General features: G+C 36.8%; 1 protein-coding gene across 4 annotated transcripts in view; it reads right to left on the reverse strand.

Annotated features, from left to right (window-relative positions):
• The window catches only part of NINL (ninein like), a 42,863-nt gene that overhangs the window by 16,352 nt on the left and 3,676 nt on the right, over positions 1–22,835 (reverse strand). For 3 of the 4 annotated variants that reach the window (XM_058165033.1, XM_058165036.1, XM_058165035.1), the window contains exons 2-15: positions 20,003–20,204; positions 18,753–18,849; positions 17,177–17,352; positions 16,254–16,320; positions 14,519–14,709; positions 13,490–13,645; positions 11,175–11,342; positions 9,542–9,678; positions 9,089–9,229; positions 8,213–8,387; positions 6,978–7,088; positions 6,272–6,361; positions 1,846–1,999; positions 548–657 (exon numbers count right to left, since the gene is read on the reverse strand). In XM_058165033.1, coding sequence (XP_058021016.1) covers positions 548–657; positions 1,846–1,999; positions 6,272–6,361; positions 6,978–7,088; positions 8,213–8,387; positions 9,089–9,229; positions 9,542–9,678; positions 11,175–11,342; positions 13,490–13,645; positions 14,519–14,709; positions 16,254–16,320; positions 17,177–17,352; positions 18,753–18,849; positions 20,003–20,182 — 1,953 coding nt within the window. In that variant the 5' untranslated portion in view covers positions 20,183–20,204. The remainder of the gene's footprint in view (positions 1–547; positions 658–1,845; positions 2,000–6,271; positions 6,362–6,977; positions 7,089–8,212; positions 8,388–9,088; positions 9,230–9,541; positions 9,679–11,174; positions 11,343–13,489; positions 13,646–14,518; positions 14,710–16,253; positions 16,321–17,176; positions 17,353–18,752; positions 18,850–20,002; positions 20,205–22,835) is intronic. The other variant, XM_058165034.1, reaches the window with a different exon arrangement.

The raw sequence follows: 22,835 nt of genomic DNA on the forward strand, positions 1-22,835 counted from the left end.
ATATAAATCTTTACTTAGATTGGAGAAATGATGATTGCCATTCTACCAACAAAACTTAAAATGCTGTAGGTAACTCAACAGTGCCTCTATTGAAACTACTCTGTGGATTTATTTATTTATTTATTTATTTATTTTATTTAGTTAGTTTGTCAAACATGTATGAGATAACAGGAAGAAGTATAAACATGGATATGAATACAGGAAATGGATAGGAATAAATAGGGACAGTAGGACAGGGATGGAAGACACACTGTTGCACTTATGCACACCCCTTACAGACCTCTTAGGAATGGGGTGAAGTCAACAGTAGACAGTTTAAGGTTAAAGTTATAGGGGTTTGAAGATGTAACAACAGAGTCAGGTAGTGCATTCCAGGCATTGACCACTCTATTGCTGAAGTCATATTTTCTGCAATCGAGTTTGGAGCAGTTTACATTGAGTTTGTATTTATTGTATTATTATTATTACATGGGAAAAAATTGACTTCTGTTGATTGTAATTTCTGTACTTGTAGATTGGATTCTAAATATTGAGTCTTCCTACTTACCTTAGTTTCTAGCTGTGTTTTTATAGTTTGATTCTGTTCTTTTAAGTCTTCCACCAGAAGTTCTGTTTCTATACTTACTGAATAGGGATTAGATGTTAAGAAAGTGTCATCTGTAAGTAAATTTATTATTAGAAAAATATGGAGAAAAGAAAACTATTAGTAATTAACCCCACCTAGCTACAAGAGTAGTGGGTTAAATCATGGAAGTTCTATTACAAAACAAAACATCTAGGAGAAAAATAACCACATCCCTAAAAAAAGTTGTTTGGAAATACCATAGGGTTCCAGATTGAAAGAATCAAGAAAAAAATATGAATTATACTTTTGATACTGGTATCAAATTTTGATACTGGTATGCTGGAGAAGACTCCTGCGGGTCCCTTGGACTGGAAGGCGAACAAACAAGTCAGTTCTAGAGGAGATCAACCCTGACTGCTCTTTAGAAGGCCAGATCCTGAAGATGAAACTGAAATACTTTGGCCACTTAATGAGAAAGAAGGACTCACCGGAGAAGAGCCTAATGCTGGGAAAGATTGAGGGCAAAAGAAGAAAGGGATGACAGGTGGCTGGATGGAGTCACTGAAGCAGTTGGTCTGAGCTTAAATGGACTGGGAGATGGTAGACAGGAAGGCCTGGAGGAACGTTGTCCATGGGGTCGCGATGGGTCGGACATGACTTCGCAACTAACAACAACAACTGGTATCTTACTTATAAAGGAGTGGATTGGATTAGACTAGGATTATTTAAATTCTATGGTGCTTTGGAGGTTTTACGATAGACAATATATATATGATTATACATCCCTTTACATTTTGGTCTGTGGTTGGTAAGTACTGATATCCAAGAAAGTGATCGTCCACATATTCCGTGATTTAATGGAGTTAAAAACTGCTGTAATATTAAAAGAGAACTCGTAGCCTTCATTTTCTAGCTGTAGAGCAAATCAAGACTGGATGCAACAAATGGTAAAATAAATGCAGTTTTCGCTTTAGCACTGAATTGTAGCAGCAAGACGCCCAGAATTAAGCAATAGCAGTAACACAGCAGTGTCTGAACTCAGCTGCTTTCCCTAACTTGAAGTGGGGAAAAATTGTCACAGAATAGAAAACATTAAAGCCACTCTCACCATGCTGCAAGACCCTAAATATCTTCTTGCATGAAGAGTCTTTCCCATCCTGGTGAAGTCCAGATGTGTTGAATCATCTTCTAGATTCTGGGAGCAGGCATGCAATACATCCAGATTTCAGCAGGATGCAGAAAGCTGTTCTGAAGAACCATGCCTGACTTGCATTACCCACCTATAATGCTAGCTTTTTCATTTCCAGGCAAGGACCTCTCTCCAGTGTTGCTGGTCTTCATTTTGTAGCATGCTAGGTTAGACTTGTTTGCATGCAGCAGGGATCTCAGTTTTTCCACCTCCATCTGTAACTCATCATTCTTGTCATGCAGTTCCTGTAAGCAGCCAGAAAACTACAGTGAAACACACAGAGCAGCTGATCTTGGATGTATGTGGTGAGATGAACTGCAACTTCAGGACTTATCCATATTTGCTTATAAATCATTTTTATACAAATGGGATAACACTAGAATTGTTAACTCCAGAATTGTACTTAAAAACCTCCACAAACTAGAGAGAAATTCAGCAATCACAAAACAAGTAGCCATATGTTTCATCTAAGTCAGGTGTGTTCAACCTACAGCCCATGGGCTACATGTGGCCCTTGTCAGCTAGAAATGCAGTTCCACAAGATAATAAAAAACAAAGGAAGTTTATTATTTCTACACACTAAGTCTATTATATATTTTATATGCATCCTAAGACAACTCCTCTTCACTCAACTCCTCTTCAGGCAAGCCAAAAGATTGGATAACCATGATCTAAGTTCTTTTAAATACAAGTGGTTTAATGGTGGAAAATATTAGTTTAGGCAAGTTTTCAATGGTTTGAACCATCATCGTTTGCAGAGTCTTCAGATAGGGTGACTGAATCCTTTCAAGCTTGTAGACATGTTGATATCATACATTTCAGTGAATCCAACAAAACAAGGTAGAAGATAGTGGAAACAACATATATTCAACTCCCTGTAATGCACTTTAACATGGGGAAAACAGTAGCAATACTGCTTAAATCAAAGGTAAATATATCAAAAGGGGTGAATCAAGCTGTAAACTCATTGATACAACGTAACATGAAGCCATGCTTCTCCCTTTTTTTCTATGGGCTGAATTTTAACAAGTTAGGTTGACCGGCAGAGAATTTTCTTTTTTTTCTTTCAAGGTTGGGGGAATAAAAACTATGTTTATTTTAGGACACACACTACAATTTTAGTGAGTAATATTATCATCATTTTTGGCAATCGTATTCAAGAGAGGAATTGAGATCTGCAGAGCAAAAAAAACCTTCAGAGGCACAAGGAGCCCATTCCTGACTCAGTAAACAGTAAGTTAAATCTCTGATAACCAAACAAAATTCCAGTTTGGTCTATTGTAAATATATAAGGGATGTTTTCTTTACCCTGTCAAAAAAGGAAGCGTCTACTACTATGAGTGAATTATTGTTATCCCCACTCCTGTCTTTTTTATTTACTATTACACATTAAGTAAATTTAGTGAGAATCTGTGTTTTAGGCTATAGTTCTGCAAGCTGCATCCCCACTTATCTTTTAATCTAATCTTGGAGAAGCCTGGTTTATTGAGCCAGCTTTAAAATAGTCTTTAAAATGAATCTGGGAACAAACCTGAAGAAGACCTGCAAGACACAAGATAGTGGTTGAAAGTCTAAATTGGAGCCTTGCTGATGGTCAGTTTTTCTGTGCTACAAACACCAATCCTTGCCCAGACTCTTGAGGAATAAGAACAAGCTCCAACAGGGCTGACAAAAATATAAAGCACCTCAAAGCAGCCTAAAAAAAAGCCTGTCACTTTCCAGTGGTTTTTTTTTAATATGTACACAAACATTATTTTTACTTTTAAAATATTGTGCTTGTTTTTTGCAATAATGTGTACTGTGTATTTGACTATGTAATGTATATGAATATGGGGCAGGAATACATGCAAACTTCTGACCATTCTAACTTTAACATCCACACAGAGGTCAAGATCCAAGAGTCCCATTGGCATAAATAAGCATTTCCCTTTGAGAACTAATATGCTGACCAGATATAGTGGAATGTAGTCTGAATTCCCAGGTGGGAGGGGCTCATTCCAGAGGAACAAGAGACAGCCAAGTTTAGATAGTTTGGTTGAGAGGAACAGGGTCAAGTTAGCTCCTCTCTAGAGGTTCTCAGAGTATACTTTAAGTAGTTTGCTTTAGTTTGGAAAGATTTCTGATTATAGGTGAGGAGCAATAAAGGAAACTGCTTAAAAGTAACTCTGCATGAGTTTCTTGATTTTTGGGCCTGATACCAAAGCACACAAAGCTTAGGATTCTACCAATAGCTACAGTTCAAAGCACTTTTGCTAACTTTTAAAGATTCGATTCTATATGTAGAAAAGCAAAAGATGACACAAAGTGATTGGTCTCATTCGAGACAATGATGAATCCGCATATAGACGGGAGGTTGAACGATTAGCCTCGTGGTGCAACCAGAACAATCAAACTGAATACACTCAAAACCGTAGAAATGGTGGTAGACTTTAGGAGAATCCCTTCCATATTTCCCCCTCTCACAATACTAGACAACACAGTATCAACAGTAGAAACCTTCAAATTTCTAGGTTCTACCATATCGCAAGATCTAAAATGGACAGCTAACATCAAAAACGTCATCAAAAAAGGACAACAAAGAATGTTCTTTCTGCGCCAACTCAGAAAGCTCAAACTGCGCAAGGAGCTGCTGATCCAGTTCTACAGAGGAATTATTGAGTCTGTCATCTGCACCTCTATAACTGTCTGGTTTGGTTCTGCAACCCAACAAGACAGACACAGACTTCAGAGGACAATTAGAACTGCAGAAAAAATAATTGCTACCAACCTGCCTTCCATTGAGGACCTGTATACTGCACGAATCAAAGAGGGCTGTAAAAATATTTACAGATCCCTCACATCCTGGACACAAACTGTTTCAACTCCTACCCTCAAAACAACACTATAGAGCACTGCACACTAGAACAACTAGACACAAGAACATTTTTTCCCGAATGCCATCACTCTGCTAAACAAATAATTCCCTCAACACTGTCAAACTATTTACTAAATCTGCACTACTATTAATCTTCTCATTGTTCCCCATCACCCATCTCCTTCCACTTATGATTGTAACTTTGTTGCTTGTATCCTTACGATCTATACTGACATTGTTTTCTGATTGCTTAATTGTAGCCTATGACTATCATTAAGTGTTGTATCATTAAGTGTTAAATTTGTACCCTATGACTATTATTAAGTGTTGTTAAGTGTTGTACCCTGAGGAAGGTATCTTTTCTTTTATGTACACTGAGAGCATATGCACCAAGACAAATTCCTTGTGTGTCCAATCACACTTGGCCAATAAAAAATTCTATTCTATTCTATTTCCCTATGCGAAAAAGAAAGATTCCTTGTGCAATGAAAATATTGAATTGGGCCCGAAGAATTTTCTTCTAAATTCAAAAGCCCATTTCATACCATAATTCTACTAAAAGTTTGCACATCCATGCAAGAAAAAATATTGGGCTTTCCTTTTATTTAACATGAATCTTATGAGATGTGGTACTACCCCATTTGTGCAACAACCCTGATAATCATATTTCTTTAGAAGTAATGTATGAACATTACTAACAACAGATGTTAGACAGATCAAACATGCAAGATCAGATATAGCAATTCCATTTACAAAAGAAGTTCTTAAGAAACAGAATTCCATGCACAATATCTTTAGATTTCTTTTTTTTCTTTTTTTGCAAAATAAACATTTGTTTCCATTTTGGCAAGTACTAACATTAGTAGTACAGCTGTTGAACTGAAACATCATATTCAAACATCAAATCCAATCAATTCTCAGAAGAGTCTGAGCTTGCTAGAAATGCCGACAAAAATAACTGGTTATTTCCTTAGATAGCAAAGGACACATAGCTGGAGTTTCTGAATATTAAGCTGACTAGATTCAATGCAAAGAGTATTCAATAGCTGTGTATATCATGAGGTACTTATGTTATACAGAACTATCGAAATAAAAAAGCAAAGTTTTCAAGGTTATCATAACATAGGAAGATTAAAAGAAATATTCATTACAGATATAGGAAATGAGCACACTTGGAAATGCAACGCTCACCTTCACCCTCTATGATTAGGTAGGCAGCATCAAATTGAATGTATGTGGAAACAAAAAAAGGGAAGGGAATTGAGTGGATGGTGGAATGCATGAAATAATACACAAGAGGGTTCTTTTTTTTTTAGAAGTCTCCATTAGCATGCGACCTACCAATGAATCATTGTGATTTTCCAACAAAAAGCAGAAGAATGAAAATAACAGTAGTAGAATGTTCCCAGATACATATCAAGCAACTAGGCATCTTTTTATCATGATTCAGATGGACTATCTCAATAGGCAGAACCATTATGTTTTATATTATTGTACATGAGATGTATTAATTCAATAGTAAATGATTAGTAAAAAGGTTCCATACAATAGTTAGTAGATGAAAACGGGACAAAGTTGTGAAATAGGGACAACTTCCTTCCTGCTCACCTCGTTTCTGGCTTTCCACTGTGCATACGTATAAGGTTAAAAATAAACTACCTACCCGACATTGCAGTTCATATTCCTGAATGATTTTAGCAAAGCGTGCTTCTTGATCGAATAGTTCTGTACTGTATGGATCCAGTAATCCCAGCTGAAGCAAATAAGATTGATTTTTTAAAAAAATTAGTATATTGTTCCAAAATTGGAAACAAGTTAGCTCTAAAACACCTTGAATTACATCTTATTTTTAATTTATCAACATCATTTATAATATTGTCCAAATCTACAAAACAACTCTGGGCAGTGTAGAGTAAAATCAAATCTAATGTACCAAAGGTACAGCAGAGCTTCTGTTGAGTTGTCATCATGAGCAGATCAAACTTGTTCAGAAATAGTTATGCCAGAGGGGCTTTTTAAATATTTTTGCCTTTTTATTGTGCTTGCAGACATTTTACCAATGCTTACCTGAAAAGTAAATGATTGCTTTATGTAAATAATATGTAACCATATTCAGAATAACAATTTAAAATAAATTATTAAAAAACATTTTAAGAGGGCCTAGACCTTTTTCAATGCAGCCTTTTTCAGCCAAAAGGACTGGGAAATTCTTCATCATTACTAGCAAAAAGACTGAATATTTATGTAGGAGATAACTATAGCCACAAAGCTATACATACAAGACTCTTACTCATTTGATTTTCACACTAGTCAAATGGATTTAAGAATACAGAAAGAAAAAAAATCATTTTTCACCAATATGGAATTACCTTGTCTTTCAAAATAAAATTAAGATCTCCTTGAAGTTTCAAAACTTGATTTTCAGATTCACTCAGTTTTTGAACCACTTCAGCAACTTCATTCTGTAAGCGACTATTTTCCTTTAAAAATACATTCACATGGAAGAAAATGGAAGATAAAAATCTAAATTTTGCAACTCTTCAGCAAGAAAGCAGCAGCACACTAAATATACTATGTAGAAAAATCTATGTTCAAAACCAATGTTGTCAAAAACTGAACTTTGATTAGTGCTGTGCGGCTTACCATACTAGTTCAGAAAACAGAAGAAGTATTTCATGTTTGAATGCTCTTCTGTGCAACAATGACCTAACATATCAGAACTGGAACTAAAGAAAAGCAAGATCAGTATCTCTGTATTTGTCCTGCTACAGGTAATCCTTGCTTAATAATCACAATTTGGCCCAGAATCATTAGGTTGTTGTGGTTGACCTGACCTGATTTTATGACAGGTCACTGCTTTGTTGTTGAACCACAAGGTTGTTAAGGAAATCCAGCATATTAAATGGATGTTTTTCAATGTTTTCGGCTAGAAATCATAGTCATATGACCATGGACACTAACAGGTCATAAATGTGAGACAACTGCTGGGCACCCAGAATGCAATCAGGTGACCCGAAGGTGGCAGCTGTAACTTTGAGGACATATCATAAGTAACTTTTTTTTAGTCTATTGTAACTTTGAATGGTTAAGTGCGGACTGTGTACTTTTGTACAATTAGAGAGTCTTTACGATGAAAAACAGTAAATGATTCATTTTCCCCCCATCACGTCTACACCAAGAACCGACACAATCCCAAGACTTTGCATATGCTGCAATTCTGCAGCCTTAATGGATGCAGAATGCCATTCCTGAATAAGCCCAGCTTTTAGTCAGTCAAAAAAACAGATCAACATTTTATCTCATGGCTGTAAACCTACATATAACTGGTTGGTGAAATTTCAGAAGTGACAAGTTGAAGCTGGTAAGATTTGCACTGTACAGGGAAAGAACTATAGTTCAGTTTTATCTAACTCATTTTTCTCTCCATTCAAGTGGGCCTAATTGTATACCTTGAAAGAAAATGGACATAGACTCAAACTGTTTAATTTCTAAACCTTGGAATTCAATCTTCTTGGATATGATCTTTTACACGTGGTCAAGAATCTTCAATCTTAGTACTATGTCTTAGCTGTTCTGAACATAAGACAATAGCCCAAGCCTTTACCTTGATCATCAACGTCAGCTTTTTCCTTAAACTAGAGTCCTCCTCTTGAAGGTACCTGAAATCTGCTTCTAACTTGGTTCTCTGATGGTGCATTTGTTGCATGAGCAATTCCTGTTCCATCCTGACATCAGACTTTATTGCCATTAGTTTTCCTTTGAAATCTTGCTCAAGAGCTCTGTAAAGTAGGAACATCACAGCTGAGATTTGTAAGCCCATTTATTATCTAATTTAAGTATTAAATTAAAACAATTTTGCAAAAAATCTATCACACTTTGAAATAAAACAAATTATTTTTAATACTTTTCTTTATCAGTCATAGCCTACCCTCCATTTCCCACCATAGGTTAGAAACAGTTCAAGTGAAGAAATGCCTATAGAAATCAGATCAGGTTTTGTTTTTTTTAAATCACAATACTTTTTAAAATTATTGAAACAAGAACTTGCATTTTGGGATGGTTAGATTAAATTCTCTTGATATCATTGATTTATTTTGCCATTTGTCATTATATGATTTTCCCCATAAGTTTTATGAATTAGACATCTTACAAAATATTTTTCCATTTATATTTATACTTTGTCATATTGTATAATTAAGTACTTCATGAAACAATTTAACCGGGAATAAAATATAAATTAATTCAAATTAAATAACAATGACAATGAATATTAGAATTCAGAGAAAAGGATTAAGACACCACAAATACTATTTAGAAAGGGGATAGGTATGGAAGAAAGACTGCCTTGACAGAAATAACATCCAAACCAACTGAAAAATCATACAATCATTATTTTTATTGTATAATAAGAACTTTTAGTATTTTTATTTGCTTTTAGTTTATATAGTGTAATAATTATTTTCCCAATGAAAATAATCACCTGATTTTACTCTCATTGTGATGCTCCAGAGCACTATGGTTATCATCTACTTCCTTAAAAAGCTGGCAATTTCTCTTTTTGACTTTTTCCAGCTCAGCTCTTGTTTTGTTTCTCTCACCAGAAATTCGTTCCACTTGTGCTCTAAAATGAAAGAAAATGTGTTACAACGCCTCCAAATTCCAGTTGTGTTGATCCCGTTAAGGTATCATAGCTCTAAAGACAATATATAAGTATAATTTTAATATATATAATCTCTCTCTGCAACTGGTGACACGTGAAACTATTCAGCTAAACAACAATCTCATGTAACAGCACTATGCATTTGAGCATACAGATGTGATCTTGATGCAAACAACAATTAGATAAATAGGCAGTTTACAATGATGACTCTGAAATTTTTACACATATCCTATAACACTATTGGTCTCAAAAGCCAAAGCAAAAACTACTTACTGTAGATGATGAAGTTCATGCTTATAAGAGGCAACAGCTGCCTGTTGAAGTCCATTCTTGGAAGCAATTAATTCATCATCAAGGATCATAGAAAGCTCTAGGAGGTTCACTCGCTCCTCCACATTATAATCAAGACTCTATAAAAAGACAAAGTCTGAAAATCAAGAGAAACTAAATCCTAAGAGCTGACCTTTAAATTATTATTAATATAGCATTAGAATGTTAGCATTAAATAAATATTAAACGGTAACAGTCGTTGGGCTATTTAGTTAAGGGGTTGGATTAAAGATTCAAGGCAGAATGGATGAACTATTTAGGAGCAGGAAAGATATTAAACAAGACTAAAGGATAGCAAGAAGTGCAAACTGTTAAAGCTATGATGTCAGAAAAAACTGCAGATTTGCACATTTGACATAAAAGATAAGACTATTAAAGAAAACATACTGATTATGATAGGAAAGTGATGGCAAATGGGTTAATGTTAAACAAATGTGCTTGTATGAACATGAGCAGAGAAGGGATTACAAGTAGTCTTTGACTTACAATAGTTCATTTAGTGACCATTCAAAGTTACAATGGCACTGCAAAAAATGATTTATGACCATTTTTCACAGTTACAACCACTGCAGCATCCTGATGGCCACATGATCAAAATTCAAGTGCTTGGCAACTGACACATTTACACTGGTTGCAGTGTTTTCGGGTCATGTGATTTCCTTTTGTGAATTTCTGACAAGCAAAGTCAATGGGGAAGCCAGATTCACTTAACAACCATGTTACTAACAATGATTCACTTAACAACTGACTTAGCAACAGAAATTTTGGGCACAATTGTGGTCGTAAGTTGAGGACTACTTGTATTCCCCAGAATTTCTGGAGGTATCAAAATTAAATGACTTTCATACTAGTTTACTAGTTTGCATAAGGTTGTGTCCTAATTCATACATAGGTAGTCCTCAGTTAATTACCACTAGTTCAATGACCAATCCAAATTACAACATTGCTGAACAAGTGGTATTTATGACCAGTCCTCAAAGTTCTGGCTATCCTAGCACCACTGTGGTCATATGATTGTGATTTGGGAACTTGGCAATTGGCCCAGATGTCCTGCAGTCATGAGATCATCATTTGATCCGCGGTGTGGCTCAGGCTGTAAGATAGCCTGTTATTAAACACAGCTGCCTGCAATTATTGCAGGCTCGAGTCCCACCAGGCCCAAGGTTGACTCAGCCTTCCATCCTTTATAAGGTAGGTAAAATGAGGACCCAGATTGTTGGGGAGGCAATAAGTTGACTTTGTATATAAATATACAAATAGAATGAGACTATTGCCTTACACAATGTAAGCCGCCCTGAGTCTTCGGAGAAGGGCGGGATATAAATGTAAATTAAAAAAAAAAAATTGTGATTTTCCCTGCCTGCTTCCCACAAGCAAAGTCAAGGGACCTTTGCAGGTTCATCAGTCAGACTGAGTGGCTTGTGTTTCCTTTGTTTCCATGTCCAATCAATGGCAGATACACTCAGTCCCAATCATATTTCCATCCATTTTTCTTATCACTATATTAAATCCCTTATTATGAAAAACATCATGCTAAGAATTCCCAAGAAAACCACCAAAGAACAGCTACAGTTACCTTAAAAATCTCTTTACAGTTTTCAATCCCTTCCCAGGCCCAGATGGAGACAACTTGGTCCACACTTGCAAAACCACTGCCATCGTTAATGCTGGAGAAAAGATTCAAAGCCATTGAGTTGGATAAAAGAGATGGAATTGCAGTTTGTTGACCATTGTCTTTCAAAATCTGCACGATGGAGGAATAAAACAGTGGTGGAGAGAGGAAAAGTAAGTGAGTCAGTTTAGATGAATGGGGAACAAATGTTTAAGAAAGAATTTAAAAACAACGTGTAGTTACATCAGAAAATCCTAAACTCATTATTTAGCTACAACATCTGGTTGACTTTGCCCAGAATGGAGAATTCAACAGGTTGCGCCTATTAACTGCTTGATGAGAGTTAACCAGTGAATTCCAGGTTCATTGGAGAGATTAGGAACTTGGGGAAAAACATATTAAAGGAAACTAATGGCAGTTCTGTATAATTGCCAAGAAAGTTGCAGAAATATCACCAGGAGTCAAGCCTAATTTGAAAGAGTTTTTATTAAAAAAAATTAATTTATAGAAACCCACTTGGACTCAGTAAGCACTGTTATTCTGTGTGGGGGTGGTTTGGTATTTTTTTCCCCCTTTTAAATCAGTTTTGGAAACCTGCTTTTTCTTAAGCAGAATACATAATCTGGAAATAATACTGTAGATTGTGTTAAGATTTCCTGCACCAGTGGGAGGTATTCAACCACACACTTGGACAAAGGGCTAGTGAGACTACCAAAGTGGAGAAGATCAATAAATAAGCCATAATTCATTTAATGACACACAGAGAAACTTCTCCATCTATTAGATAAAATACTATATTTTTTGGACTATAAGACCTAGCTTTTGGGGAGGAAAACAAGAAAAGAAAATCTGCTTTTTTTTAATTTGCATTTATATCCCGCCCTTCTCCGAAGACTCAGGGTGGCTTACACTATGTTAGCAATAGTCTTCATCCATTTGTATGTTATATACAAAGTCAACTTATTGCCCCCAACAATCTGGGTCCTCATTTTACCTACCTTATAAAGGATGGAAGGCTGAGTCAACCTTGGGCCTGGTGGGACTAGAACCTGCAGTAATTGCAAGCAGCTGTGTTAATAACAGACTGTCTTAGCAGCCTGAGCCACCAGAGGAATTTGCCTCCTTGCAATTTGCCTCCTTGCAGCAAATAGCAAACAGCCTGATCAGTTTCAGCACAGCCTGATTAGCACAAGCAGATGATTCGTGGTTGCATCTGCCTCCTGGAATACCACCTATCAGCTGCTCCAGGCTGCGGGGATTGCCGCCGCCCATCACCACAATCACAGCCCATCACCACTGCTGCCTATCACCGCCTCTATGTGCCCCTCTTTTAGCCTCTGTGCATTCTGTTTTCGGCCTATGCGCGCCCCATTTTCAGCTCGTTCCAGGTGGCGGGGATAGGCGGCAGCGATGGGCGGTGAGTGGTGACGGTGGTGATGGGCAGTGGTGATCCCCGCAGCCTGGAACAGATGATAGGCAATATTCCGGGAGGCCGATCCAACCGCCAATCAGCTGCTCGTGCTAAATCAGGCTGGGCTGAAGCTGACCAGGCTGTTTGCTGCAAGGAGACAAATTGCTGGGAGGCAGAGGCCAAAAGGTGGGGGCCAGCAGGTAGGCCGGGCTTCAGCAACATTAGCTGTATAAGACACACAGACATTTCCACCCACCTTTGGGGGAAGGAAGTGCAGCTTATACACCAAAAAATACAGTAAATTAAGAGAAAGTCCAATAATTTTGTTATATTGACCAAGCTTTCCCTGCAGGCTGCTGGGCCCAGCCACACACATTGGATTGCACCCAACCCAAAGTATTCTCTGACCCTGTCATGCTGTATAATTTACACCACTTCTCCTTTCTTCAGGTTGCTTCCTATTTCTGTATATTGTATGCTTCTATTAGCAATAAATTTCAAATTTCTGCCTGCCTCTAGGAATAGCACTTTGGAAAGTATGAAAAAATATGCCAAGATTGTGAAAGATTGTTCTAAATCATTATTGCTTAGCAAGTTATGCAAACCCACCCATTATATTCTACTGTTACACGTGAACCATGCTATTACAGCTTATTTCACAGACCTTGATTTAAAATACTTTCATATACTGTCTTTGAATCCAACCAATTCAAAACACAAGTTTTCTGCTAGGTCTCAGCCCTTATGTCATAAAAATCATAACAACAGTCTGTATGAAAATGCAACAACTGGAAGCCTTTTAAACATTCAAATATTTTCCCTTTGGAACCAAGAATTTTATAAAGAAAATATTGCTCAGAATAATTACCTGATTAGAGTGTGGTCTTTGCCTTTTTGATTTAAGTGGCGTGGAAGAAAAAGGACAAGGAATGCAGATGTGGCTGAATAAGCCGTGCTGGAATTCCTTTAAGCTTACTCTGCCATCTCCATCACTATCCAATTTGTAAAATAATTCTTCAAGTTCCTATAAAAAATATAAGGTTTTTAAAGTGTTGTATCAGAAGCATTTGTTTAATTTAATTTAATTTAATTAATTTTGGAATTGAACAGCACATAAACCAATATTCTACAAGGTTTAGTTAATGCAACAGAGTCTGGTACTTATAACCTGCATAGAATCTAATATGGGTTAAACAGCTAGTCATCTCACGCTGCAGCAGCTTGGCATATGAGAGTTCAAAATAGACCTTACCACCAAAGATATCCAGCATTGGTCTACTAGTTTGAAAATTTAACTTTCTCTGCGTAGAATAAAAAAGGGAAAAGTCCTTGTTTTCTTCATTCACAGAGAAAGATACTGTCTTTCCTCAGCTGAAGAAATAAGTAGTGTATTCCCTCCCGCATGTAAGACTTTCAGAGGGAAAGGCCATTCTTCTCCAAAGCCCCATTCCGTGACCTCAAACTAGCTTTCTGCTAAAATAGGGACAATCCAGACTAAGGGCTTGAATCAGTTTCCCACTCTAACGTAATCTAGATTCCAATCCTCATTTGACTATGAAATTGACTGGATGATCATAAACCATTGCTCTTCCTTCCAGCTTTTCCACTGTAGAAGGAAGCTGCGAGAATAAAATACAGGAAGGAAATAGCAGCTTGCAAAACAGGCAAGATAAAAGTATAGCATATATAAAGCTTCTTCAGATTTATTTAAAATACTGATATACTATTGGGATAATAGCAATAATTACAATTGCTAAAGCAGAGAATGCCAAAGAATATTTGTACACTTGAAGCCTTGCCAAAATGCTAAATATTCCATATGTAGCCCCCATTTTCACATTCAGTCATCAAGTAGACTTTCTGAGATGAGAATTTCCAAAAGTGAAGTTTAACCAACCTCTTTTTCCATCTCTTTGAGTCCAAGGTTCTTACAAACAATATCCAGCTCTTGTTTGTTGAGGTATCCATTATTTCCAATGCCAAGATCTTCCCAAGTAACTCTAATCTGATTGTCAGTCGTGTTCAAACATGAGGTGGAGACTTCTCTAGGATTGTCAATGAGGTTATCATCCCAGGTACACATTTGACCTACAAAAGATTACTCTTACATTAGCAAGAGCTGTACTTCTAATTACTCTGTTGTTCTTATCAAAGACCACTTGTTATATAAATCCTCAACCGGAAATCAAATCAAATTTATATTCCATTCTGAATTTTTCTCCAAACTCTTAATTTAGCATTTCTATTATCCATATATTTTTATATTATATAACATAGATATTAGTTAAATATATAATTATTAATTAGATACATCTTTCAGTTTTAATATTGTATTTCTTCAGTAATACTAAAAACACACACATCAGAAACAGATTCTTTTATCTCCACTCTCTTCCTGCCTCTAATTAATTATAAAAATGGATATAAAAGAAATCCACCAAGATCTGCAAGATGGAGTAAACCAGAATCTACACTGAATCAAGGCTTTATTACAAAAATTCCCCCAATGCTTTTTTTAAAATATAAAATGAATGCTGGATGGTTATTATGGAGTTGGCTTTGCTCACCTTTCAAGAGATGCAGGTGGATGAAGGTGAATGGAAGATGGCTGCCCAATATTTTGCCTTTCCATAAAATCTCAGGGATTTTATATGAAACAATTACGCACACTATATGAAGCCACACTCAAAACAATTGTATTAGAGAAAAATGAGCCTTTTGAAACCAGCCACAGAAGTGGTGGGAGAGCGCAGGCATGTGCACACACATCCCCACTTGTGCACAGGTGTTTCCCCATCTCTCCCACAGAACCGTCCTCTCCCCCCCCCCAAGCTGGTCCACAAAGTCAGAAAGGTTGGGGAACTCTGTACTGATTTATTAGAAAACCTCAGAGTTCAGAATGCTGCAAATGGAATTCAAATTTATACCGATTTGTCCATCGTTAGCTTAATAATCCAGCTTCCCAAGCTACATGTAAAACGCAGATCCTATGATCTTTTCCCAGAGTCCAGAGGAAAATGGACTAACAAGTGTAAAGCTTGGCAATAGGGAATCTACTTCAGCCTGAGGGCTACCTTAAAGTGGGTGGGACCAGTGTTCAAAGTGAGTGAGAGAACATCCCTGCAGATGTGTGATTTTGGGCTTTACACACTGTGTGAGACTTTTTACACAGAAAGTCTCACACGATGAGACTTTAAAATGGCCCCCATTGACAAGGGAAGCTATTTTAAAGCCTTGTTGTAGCATCCGTGGCAATACTTAAGAAAATGGTTGAGGAAAGAGGAGCTAATTTCTTTCTGAGATTTTTTCTTCTCTAAGAATATGAGTTCAGATGTGCAGAAAGGCTCAAAGATAAGAAAGAGAGCTTCCATATGACCAAGATGGAAGATAGAGATTTCACATACTTAAACTGGATTCAGTCTATAAGTTTACCTTATCCATCCTTATGGCTGGAGCTGAAAAGCAGAATTTGAATCAGAAAAGCTTTGTCTGCAAGGAATATACTCTGCCTTTCCAGTAGAACTTTACCCTGAGCTCATCTACTGAATCAGATGGCAAAAGTGGAAATTCAAGAAAAGAAGCAATAAAAACATGTTTCAATGTTTGCTACACATTCTTTTACTGAACCCCACCTTGGCCTTCAAAGGTCTGCTGCTGTTCTTCTTTTGAGTTTTCAGTCTCTTCATCTGATTTGAGGCTCTAAAAAAGAGAACGGAATTTAATGTTCCGTAGATTCAGTCCAATAGCCAGAATGAAGGATAGAAAAACAAGGAAAGACAAAACAAGGGTGAAGATTGTGTAAAGCTGCCAATACAAGTTCAAATTAACTATGCTTCCCACAGACATCTGACTTTTTCCAATGGCCTAACGTAAGATACAATTATAGGGCAGTTGACAACGTGTTGGAGAAGTGACTCTCCTTGAGATTGAATGCTGTGATGGACATTAAATGCAAGGACTGGTTGTAAATTTATTTTTCAGCACTATCATACTATCAAATGGTCACTGACAGAGCAATCATTAAGCAAGGACCATTTTTACAGTGGCTGTCAAATTAGGAAACATCAAATTTGACTCTCAAAAGCCATGCCTTTGTTACTGAACACCAGCCAGGTTTGGAGCATTCCTGAGCATCTGGAAGAGATTAGAATACAGAAGAATTCCAGAGTCTCAGATGGCTATTTTTTTTTTTATTTACGTTTATATCCCGCCCTTCTCCGAAGATTCAGGGCAGCTTACATTGTGTAAGGCAATAGTCTCATCCTATTTGTATATTTATATACAAAGTCAACTTATTGCCCCCCCAACAATCTGGGTCCTCATTTTACCTACCTTATAAAGGATGGAAGGCTGAGTCGACCTTGGGCCTGGTGGGACTCGAGCCTGCAGTAATTGCAAGCAGCTATGTTTAATAACAGGCTGTCTAACAGCCTGAGCCACTTTTTGTCAAGTCCAAGACACAAATGTAACAAAAGGAACAATTACAACACAACACGAGTGATAGTAAAATGTAACACATCCATTTCAAATAGTTTGAAGATAGGTCTTGAAATACCTCCACACTCTCCAAAGAAGTTGAATGTCTCAGCTGACTTTTTACATTTATATTTCTTTGCTCCTCTTGTAAATATTTGGGGGTTTCCAACATGGCATTTTCAAGGTCTGGCCTTGTCCGGTAACCATACCCTTTGGCCTCAGTGATATACTTGGGCTCAATCTCATCTGGAATAACTAAATTAGAAATATTTTCAGTTCTAATACAAGCAGTAATATGTCCCCTCCTCTGAACCTTCTTTTTGATCCCAAATAAAATTTAAAAAATATAACCAACAAACTATGAATTAAAAAAACTTGAGCTTCTTGAGGCCCGCTATACTGATTGTAAACTACTTATACACGCTATTTAATACCAGGAGCAGTCAAAGTTTTCATTCAAAACATTCATCATGGATGCCACTAAGCTGGTGAGCACAATTGAGAGGATGTCACAAGGTATATTTAAAAACTTAAAGCTAAACCACTCAGGAAACCTCCTAAAGCCATATAATTCACCATGGTAGAACAGAACGATGGGTAAGTAGGCATTTGGATCTGATCTAACATTTTTCTTTTCTTTCTTTTTGCCAATTCTAACACCATTGCCTCAATAATCATTCAGTTTTTCCACTATTGGTATAACTCATTCACAGTTACTGATCCAAGGATTTCATGCCTTACAACAGTACCCAGTTGATGCTCAAATTATACTTCTTTTTTTCTTTCAGGTGTAACTTGTAAGTTTACTTTCTTATATCTGTTAAAATAGTAGAAGGCATGTTGAAATCAATAAATATAACTATTGGAATAAGACTACAGAGACCCAGGTTCAGATCTCTATTCAACCATGGATCTCAGTGGATCATTATGTACTAATCTTTCATTTTCAGTTTGATCTACCTGACAAAAGTTGTTGTGAGATAAAATAGGGGAGACCCAAATAAGTTTCCCTGACATCCCAAAGAAAAGATAGAACATACAAATAATTAGATATATATATTGATAATGTAATGTATGTGTGTAAATAGTCCCATTTACACACATAAACTTTATATTAGCTAACATATATGAAAGGACATAGAGGAAACCATTTAAACGTTTTGTTCATGAACTTGAGAAATGCATATCGACAAAATAACAACTGTTATGTTTTTATCTCTGGGAATTTCATTATAGAAAGACAACTGGTTTAAGTGCAGAAAAGCTTACGTTTTATCATTTCCTGAAATCAATCAGCACGAACTCAGTAAGCAATCTTTGCTAATTATGTTTCATTAGTAATCCATCAGGCAGCAAATCATAATAAGATACATCAATTGGTGGCTAATCTATAACACAGCCAAACTTAAAGCAGAGAATCCAAAACAAGATAGAAGGGATTATTTATAGCTCAGGGTTAAATTGTGGGGTCCTTGGTGCTCTCTGAGCTTGGTAGTTTTCTTGCAGACATTTCATTACTAAATTAGGTAACTAGCCTAGCAGTGATGATGTTATCTAGTTTGGTAATGACAAGTCTGCAAGAAAACCACCAAACTCAGAGAGCACCAAGGATCCCTCAATCCAAAACAATTTCATGCATCTCATTATTCATTCACCTGGCTCCAGATAGCTGCTCTCATCATCTGAAAGGCCAAGATTGATATTCGAAGACAATATGGTCACAAAACCTTCCTTAAACTCTTCAAAACTAACCTAGTAAGAGATAGGAAGAAAAAACATTGTTCAATTGTCTTGAGCAGAATGAAAGCTCATTTTTTTCTCAATGCTGTGCGACTAGTTTGAAGCTGCCATAACCTAAAGATGAAGCAGGCACTTAAGCAGAGAGGTCAAAAAATCAGGAATCCTGCCTAGAAGATCTCTTCAGGAAGGAAAGATAAGAAAGAAACAAGTTAAGGAAACAAAAGGAAAAATGTCAACTGAGCAAATGTGAGGGGAAAATTCCTTTGGGGATATAAAGGGTCCTGAAGCTGCCTACTCCTTAGGTCCTTTTTTTCCCCAGACATGGAAGCTTCTCTGCCTCTAGTTAGTGCTTGCAACCTACTTGAGAAGAATGTGGGAAACCTCTGTGTATGTGTGTGAAAGAGCAAATGTATATTGTAACCAGTAAAATTTTGCAGGTGCTTTAAATTTGCTGCGTTTATTCATGTATTCCAGAGACACTGATGTGTCTCGAGTCTTCGGTTGGAAGTGATATGTGTGCATCCTTAATTATTTCCCAATTGTTGACCAGGGTCATGTCTGCTCTAGCTGTACCCATCTGCAGAACCTGAGTAGAATGTAAAGAGGGATTACAAATCTCTGTGCTTCAATAGGCTGTAGGTATATGAGTGAGTGACTGTAAGCCAAACCTGGGAGCATTTGTAACACCACATGGGAGAAGAGAAAGTAAGCTAGCAAGAAGCAGGACAATGCAGCATCAAACCCAATCTTATTTTCAGTAGACCTGTTCAAAACTCATATATAAACCACAGTTTTACAAGAGGAACTATGGCAAAACTAATTTGTGCTACTCTTGGATTTACACTATAGTGTCTTCTGTAATTTTAATATATGGCACCTTGCATTTTTCTTCTCTTCTGATAATTAAAGTCCTTTAAGGTTGCAGTACCAATGTTTACTACTTACACCAGCTATGTTCTATAACTAACTATACTACTTATGCCAGCTATGACTTTAGGGAACACCATAGACATACTGGAAATATTAAGTTTATTTCTGCCTGCAGCAGTCTTTCGATGACACCTATGTATGGGGACAATTATCTAATAAGTTCAAGAGGACAGATTGCCAGACCACAAATAAGAAAAGGATGGACAGAAAAAGGCAATTATTTGCAGTTACTTACTCTGGCAAAGTGATTATTTCCCAAAAGTGTTTCCAAAAGTAAGGGGAGCTCTCCTTCCAGATGTAGTTTGTGGCACAACTCAGTCAGCTCCTCCTTGTCCAAATACCCAGTGCCTGTGGTATCACAGCTGTCATACACATCCTTGAGCTGAGAGGTGTATCTGTTCTCTTCCTCACCCATCCCATAGTATATAGCACACAATCTAGAAGGTTATTCAGGAGTGAGTTAAGTTGGGTTCTTTGTTGATCTTAAGCAGTATGATTGAAATGTATGTACAATGTAACAGTCTACAAATAACATCAGTCAATGTTGTTGTGCAATATTATGAAATTCCAGTTAAAGATTTTAAAACAGCATGAAAAGGTTTCTCATATTTTTTTCTTATTCTTCAGAACAACTTTCCAAACTTTATGACCGACAAATATAATGGGTAAAAACCTCCCAGTGACATTAAGAACTTAAGAGCTGGCAATCCTTATGATTTATATTGATATATTGACCATCATTTGTGTTGTAAATGTTGTACCTTGATGAACGTATCTTTTCTTTTATGTACACTGAGAGCATATGCACCAAGACAAATTCCTTGTGTGTCCAATCACACTTGGCCAATAAAAAAAAAATTCTATTCTAAACATAATTCTATTTTTCATTTCCACTGCAAACTTAGACATTTCACTGAGTTTCTGTCTTCAGTTACAGAAACTTGAAGTCAGAGATCAATCTCTATAAGAAACCAGTGTTGCATAGTTTTTATTACCTTAACCTGGAAAATTACTTGCTCAGAACTGAATTCAGCCTCATGAATTCACAGACCATTCATCACCCTGTTTCATATCTACTCACTACTCAGCCTCTTGCAATCTCTCAACTAATGACAAATTAAAAAAACAAATTAAGTAGACCAAGTATTTTCAGCAATGGAATCTGGACCTGAATTAAACTGTATGAACGTGCTTAAACACTAATGAATTTTTTTTTGGTTTGAATTTATATCCCACCCTTCTCCGAAGACTCAGGGCGGCTTACAATGTGTTAAGCAAGTCTTCATCCATTTTTGTATATTATATACAAAGTCAACTTATTGCCCCCAACAATCTGGGTCCTCATTTTACCTACCTTATAAAGGATGGAAGGCTGAGTCAACTTTGGGCCTGGTGGGACTTGAACTTGCAGTAATTACAAGCAGCTGTGTTAATAACAGACTTAGTCTGTTGAGCCACCGGAGGCCCTAAATTCATATAAACGTAAGGAATTCTCTTACACCAAGTCAGATCATTGGTTGATCTGACTCAATATTGTGTCTACAAGGACTGACAGCACTTTATCATGGCTTCATACAAATCCTGGGTGCCAGCATGGAAGCTTTTGCACACATAATTGCACTTTCTCACTCAGCTATTTTCCTTCTCCTAATCTGCCTCTAGCAATCTTCCAGCATTAATACAACTTTATTGACTTCCACTGCTGCATGTTACAGAAATAAATTATGGTAATCCTTTTTAGCTGGTGGATGGGCTAATGCACCATATTAATCTATAAAGGTGAGTTTGGGGGAAATATAATGTACAAATTCAGTCACTGGGGTCCCCCTTCACTTTCTCTGTCATCATATCTTAAAATTTTTTGAAGCTGTGAATAAAAGATTAAAATTAATGTAAACAATGAAATATAAATGACACAACAGATAAAATATTCACCAGTTCACAGATGAGAATTAATTGAGATTATAATGGGATATATAAATAAAACCTAGAAAACATATTCACAACAACGTTCAACTTGAACACTAATCAAATAGAAACAGCCTCAGTGAAGAGAGAAGATTTTGCTTAAAGTTTAGCAAAGTTGAAACTCTCCCCCCAACAAGGGACATTATTGATCCAGTGGCCCCTTCACAGAAGCCATTTCTCCTGCGTAATCCTTTATTAAGGATCATTTAGTCAGGCATTGTGCTGAATGGAGGAATGTATAAATGTGCAAGGCTGCCTGTTCCCACCAATAAATAAATAAATGGCTGAACTAATGTGAATTACAAGTCCAACTGTGTTATAGCTCAGACAAGATTCACTTATAAAAAGAAAACTCACTTTCGCAATCTTTCGGCATACCAGAGGGAAATAAGAGATTGGATGGGGAGGCAATTATAGGGGAATTAATACAACATAATTTATCATTATTTTAACTGAAATAATGGGAGCTGGTCTCTTATATGCTGTCATGACTAACTCCCACTTATGGTCAATTTGCTGATCTTTGGGATGTTGTATTAATTTGGAAGAAAATTTAGAAGAAGAAAAAAAAGAAAAGAAAAAAAAAGAAAAAAAAAAGAAAAAATATTTTAAAAAAGTAAAACAAAAAACAAAAAAAAAACCCGGGTTATCTACGAGACCGCCTTCTGCCACCGATAGCCTCCCAACGACATGTGCGCTCCCACAGAGTGGGCCTCCTCAGGGTGCCGTCGACCAAACAATGTCGGTTGGCAGCCCCCAGGGGAAGGGCCTTCTCTGTGGCAGCACCGGCCCTATGGAATGAGCTGCCTCCGGGGTTGCGCCAACTCCCCGACCTCCGGGCCTTCAAACGTGAACTGAAGACTCTACTATTTCATCGTGCGGGACTAGCCTAAAGTATAATTTTAATTGTAATTTTAACCGGGTTTTAAGTCGGTCTTTGACCGTTTTAGCTGATTTGGCCATTAAATATTTGGTTTTAATTTGTTTTTAAAATTGTTATTTATATTTGTACTTTTAATATGGCTGTAAACCGCCCTGAGTCCTTCGGAAGAAGGGCGGTATAGAAATTAAATTATAAATAAATAAATAAATAAATAAAT

Source organism: Ahaetulla prasina, chromosome 1, assembly GCF_028640845.1.
Source record: "Ahaetulla prasina isolate Xishuangbanna chromosome 1, ASM2864084v1, whole genome shotgun sequence".
NCBI lineage: Eukaryota > Metazoa > Chordata > Lepidosauria > Squamata > Colubridae > Ahaetulla > Ahaetulla prasina.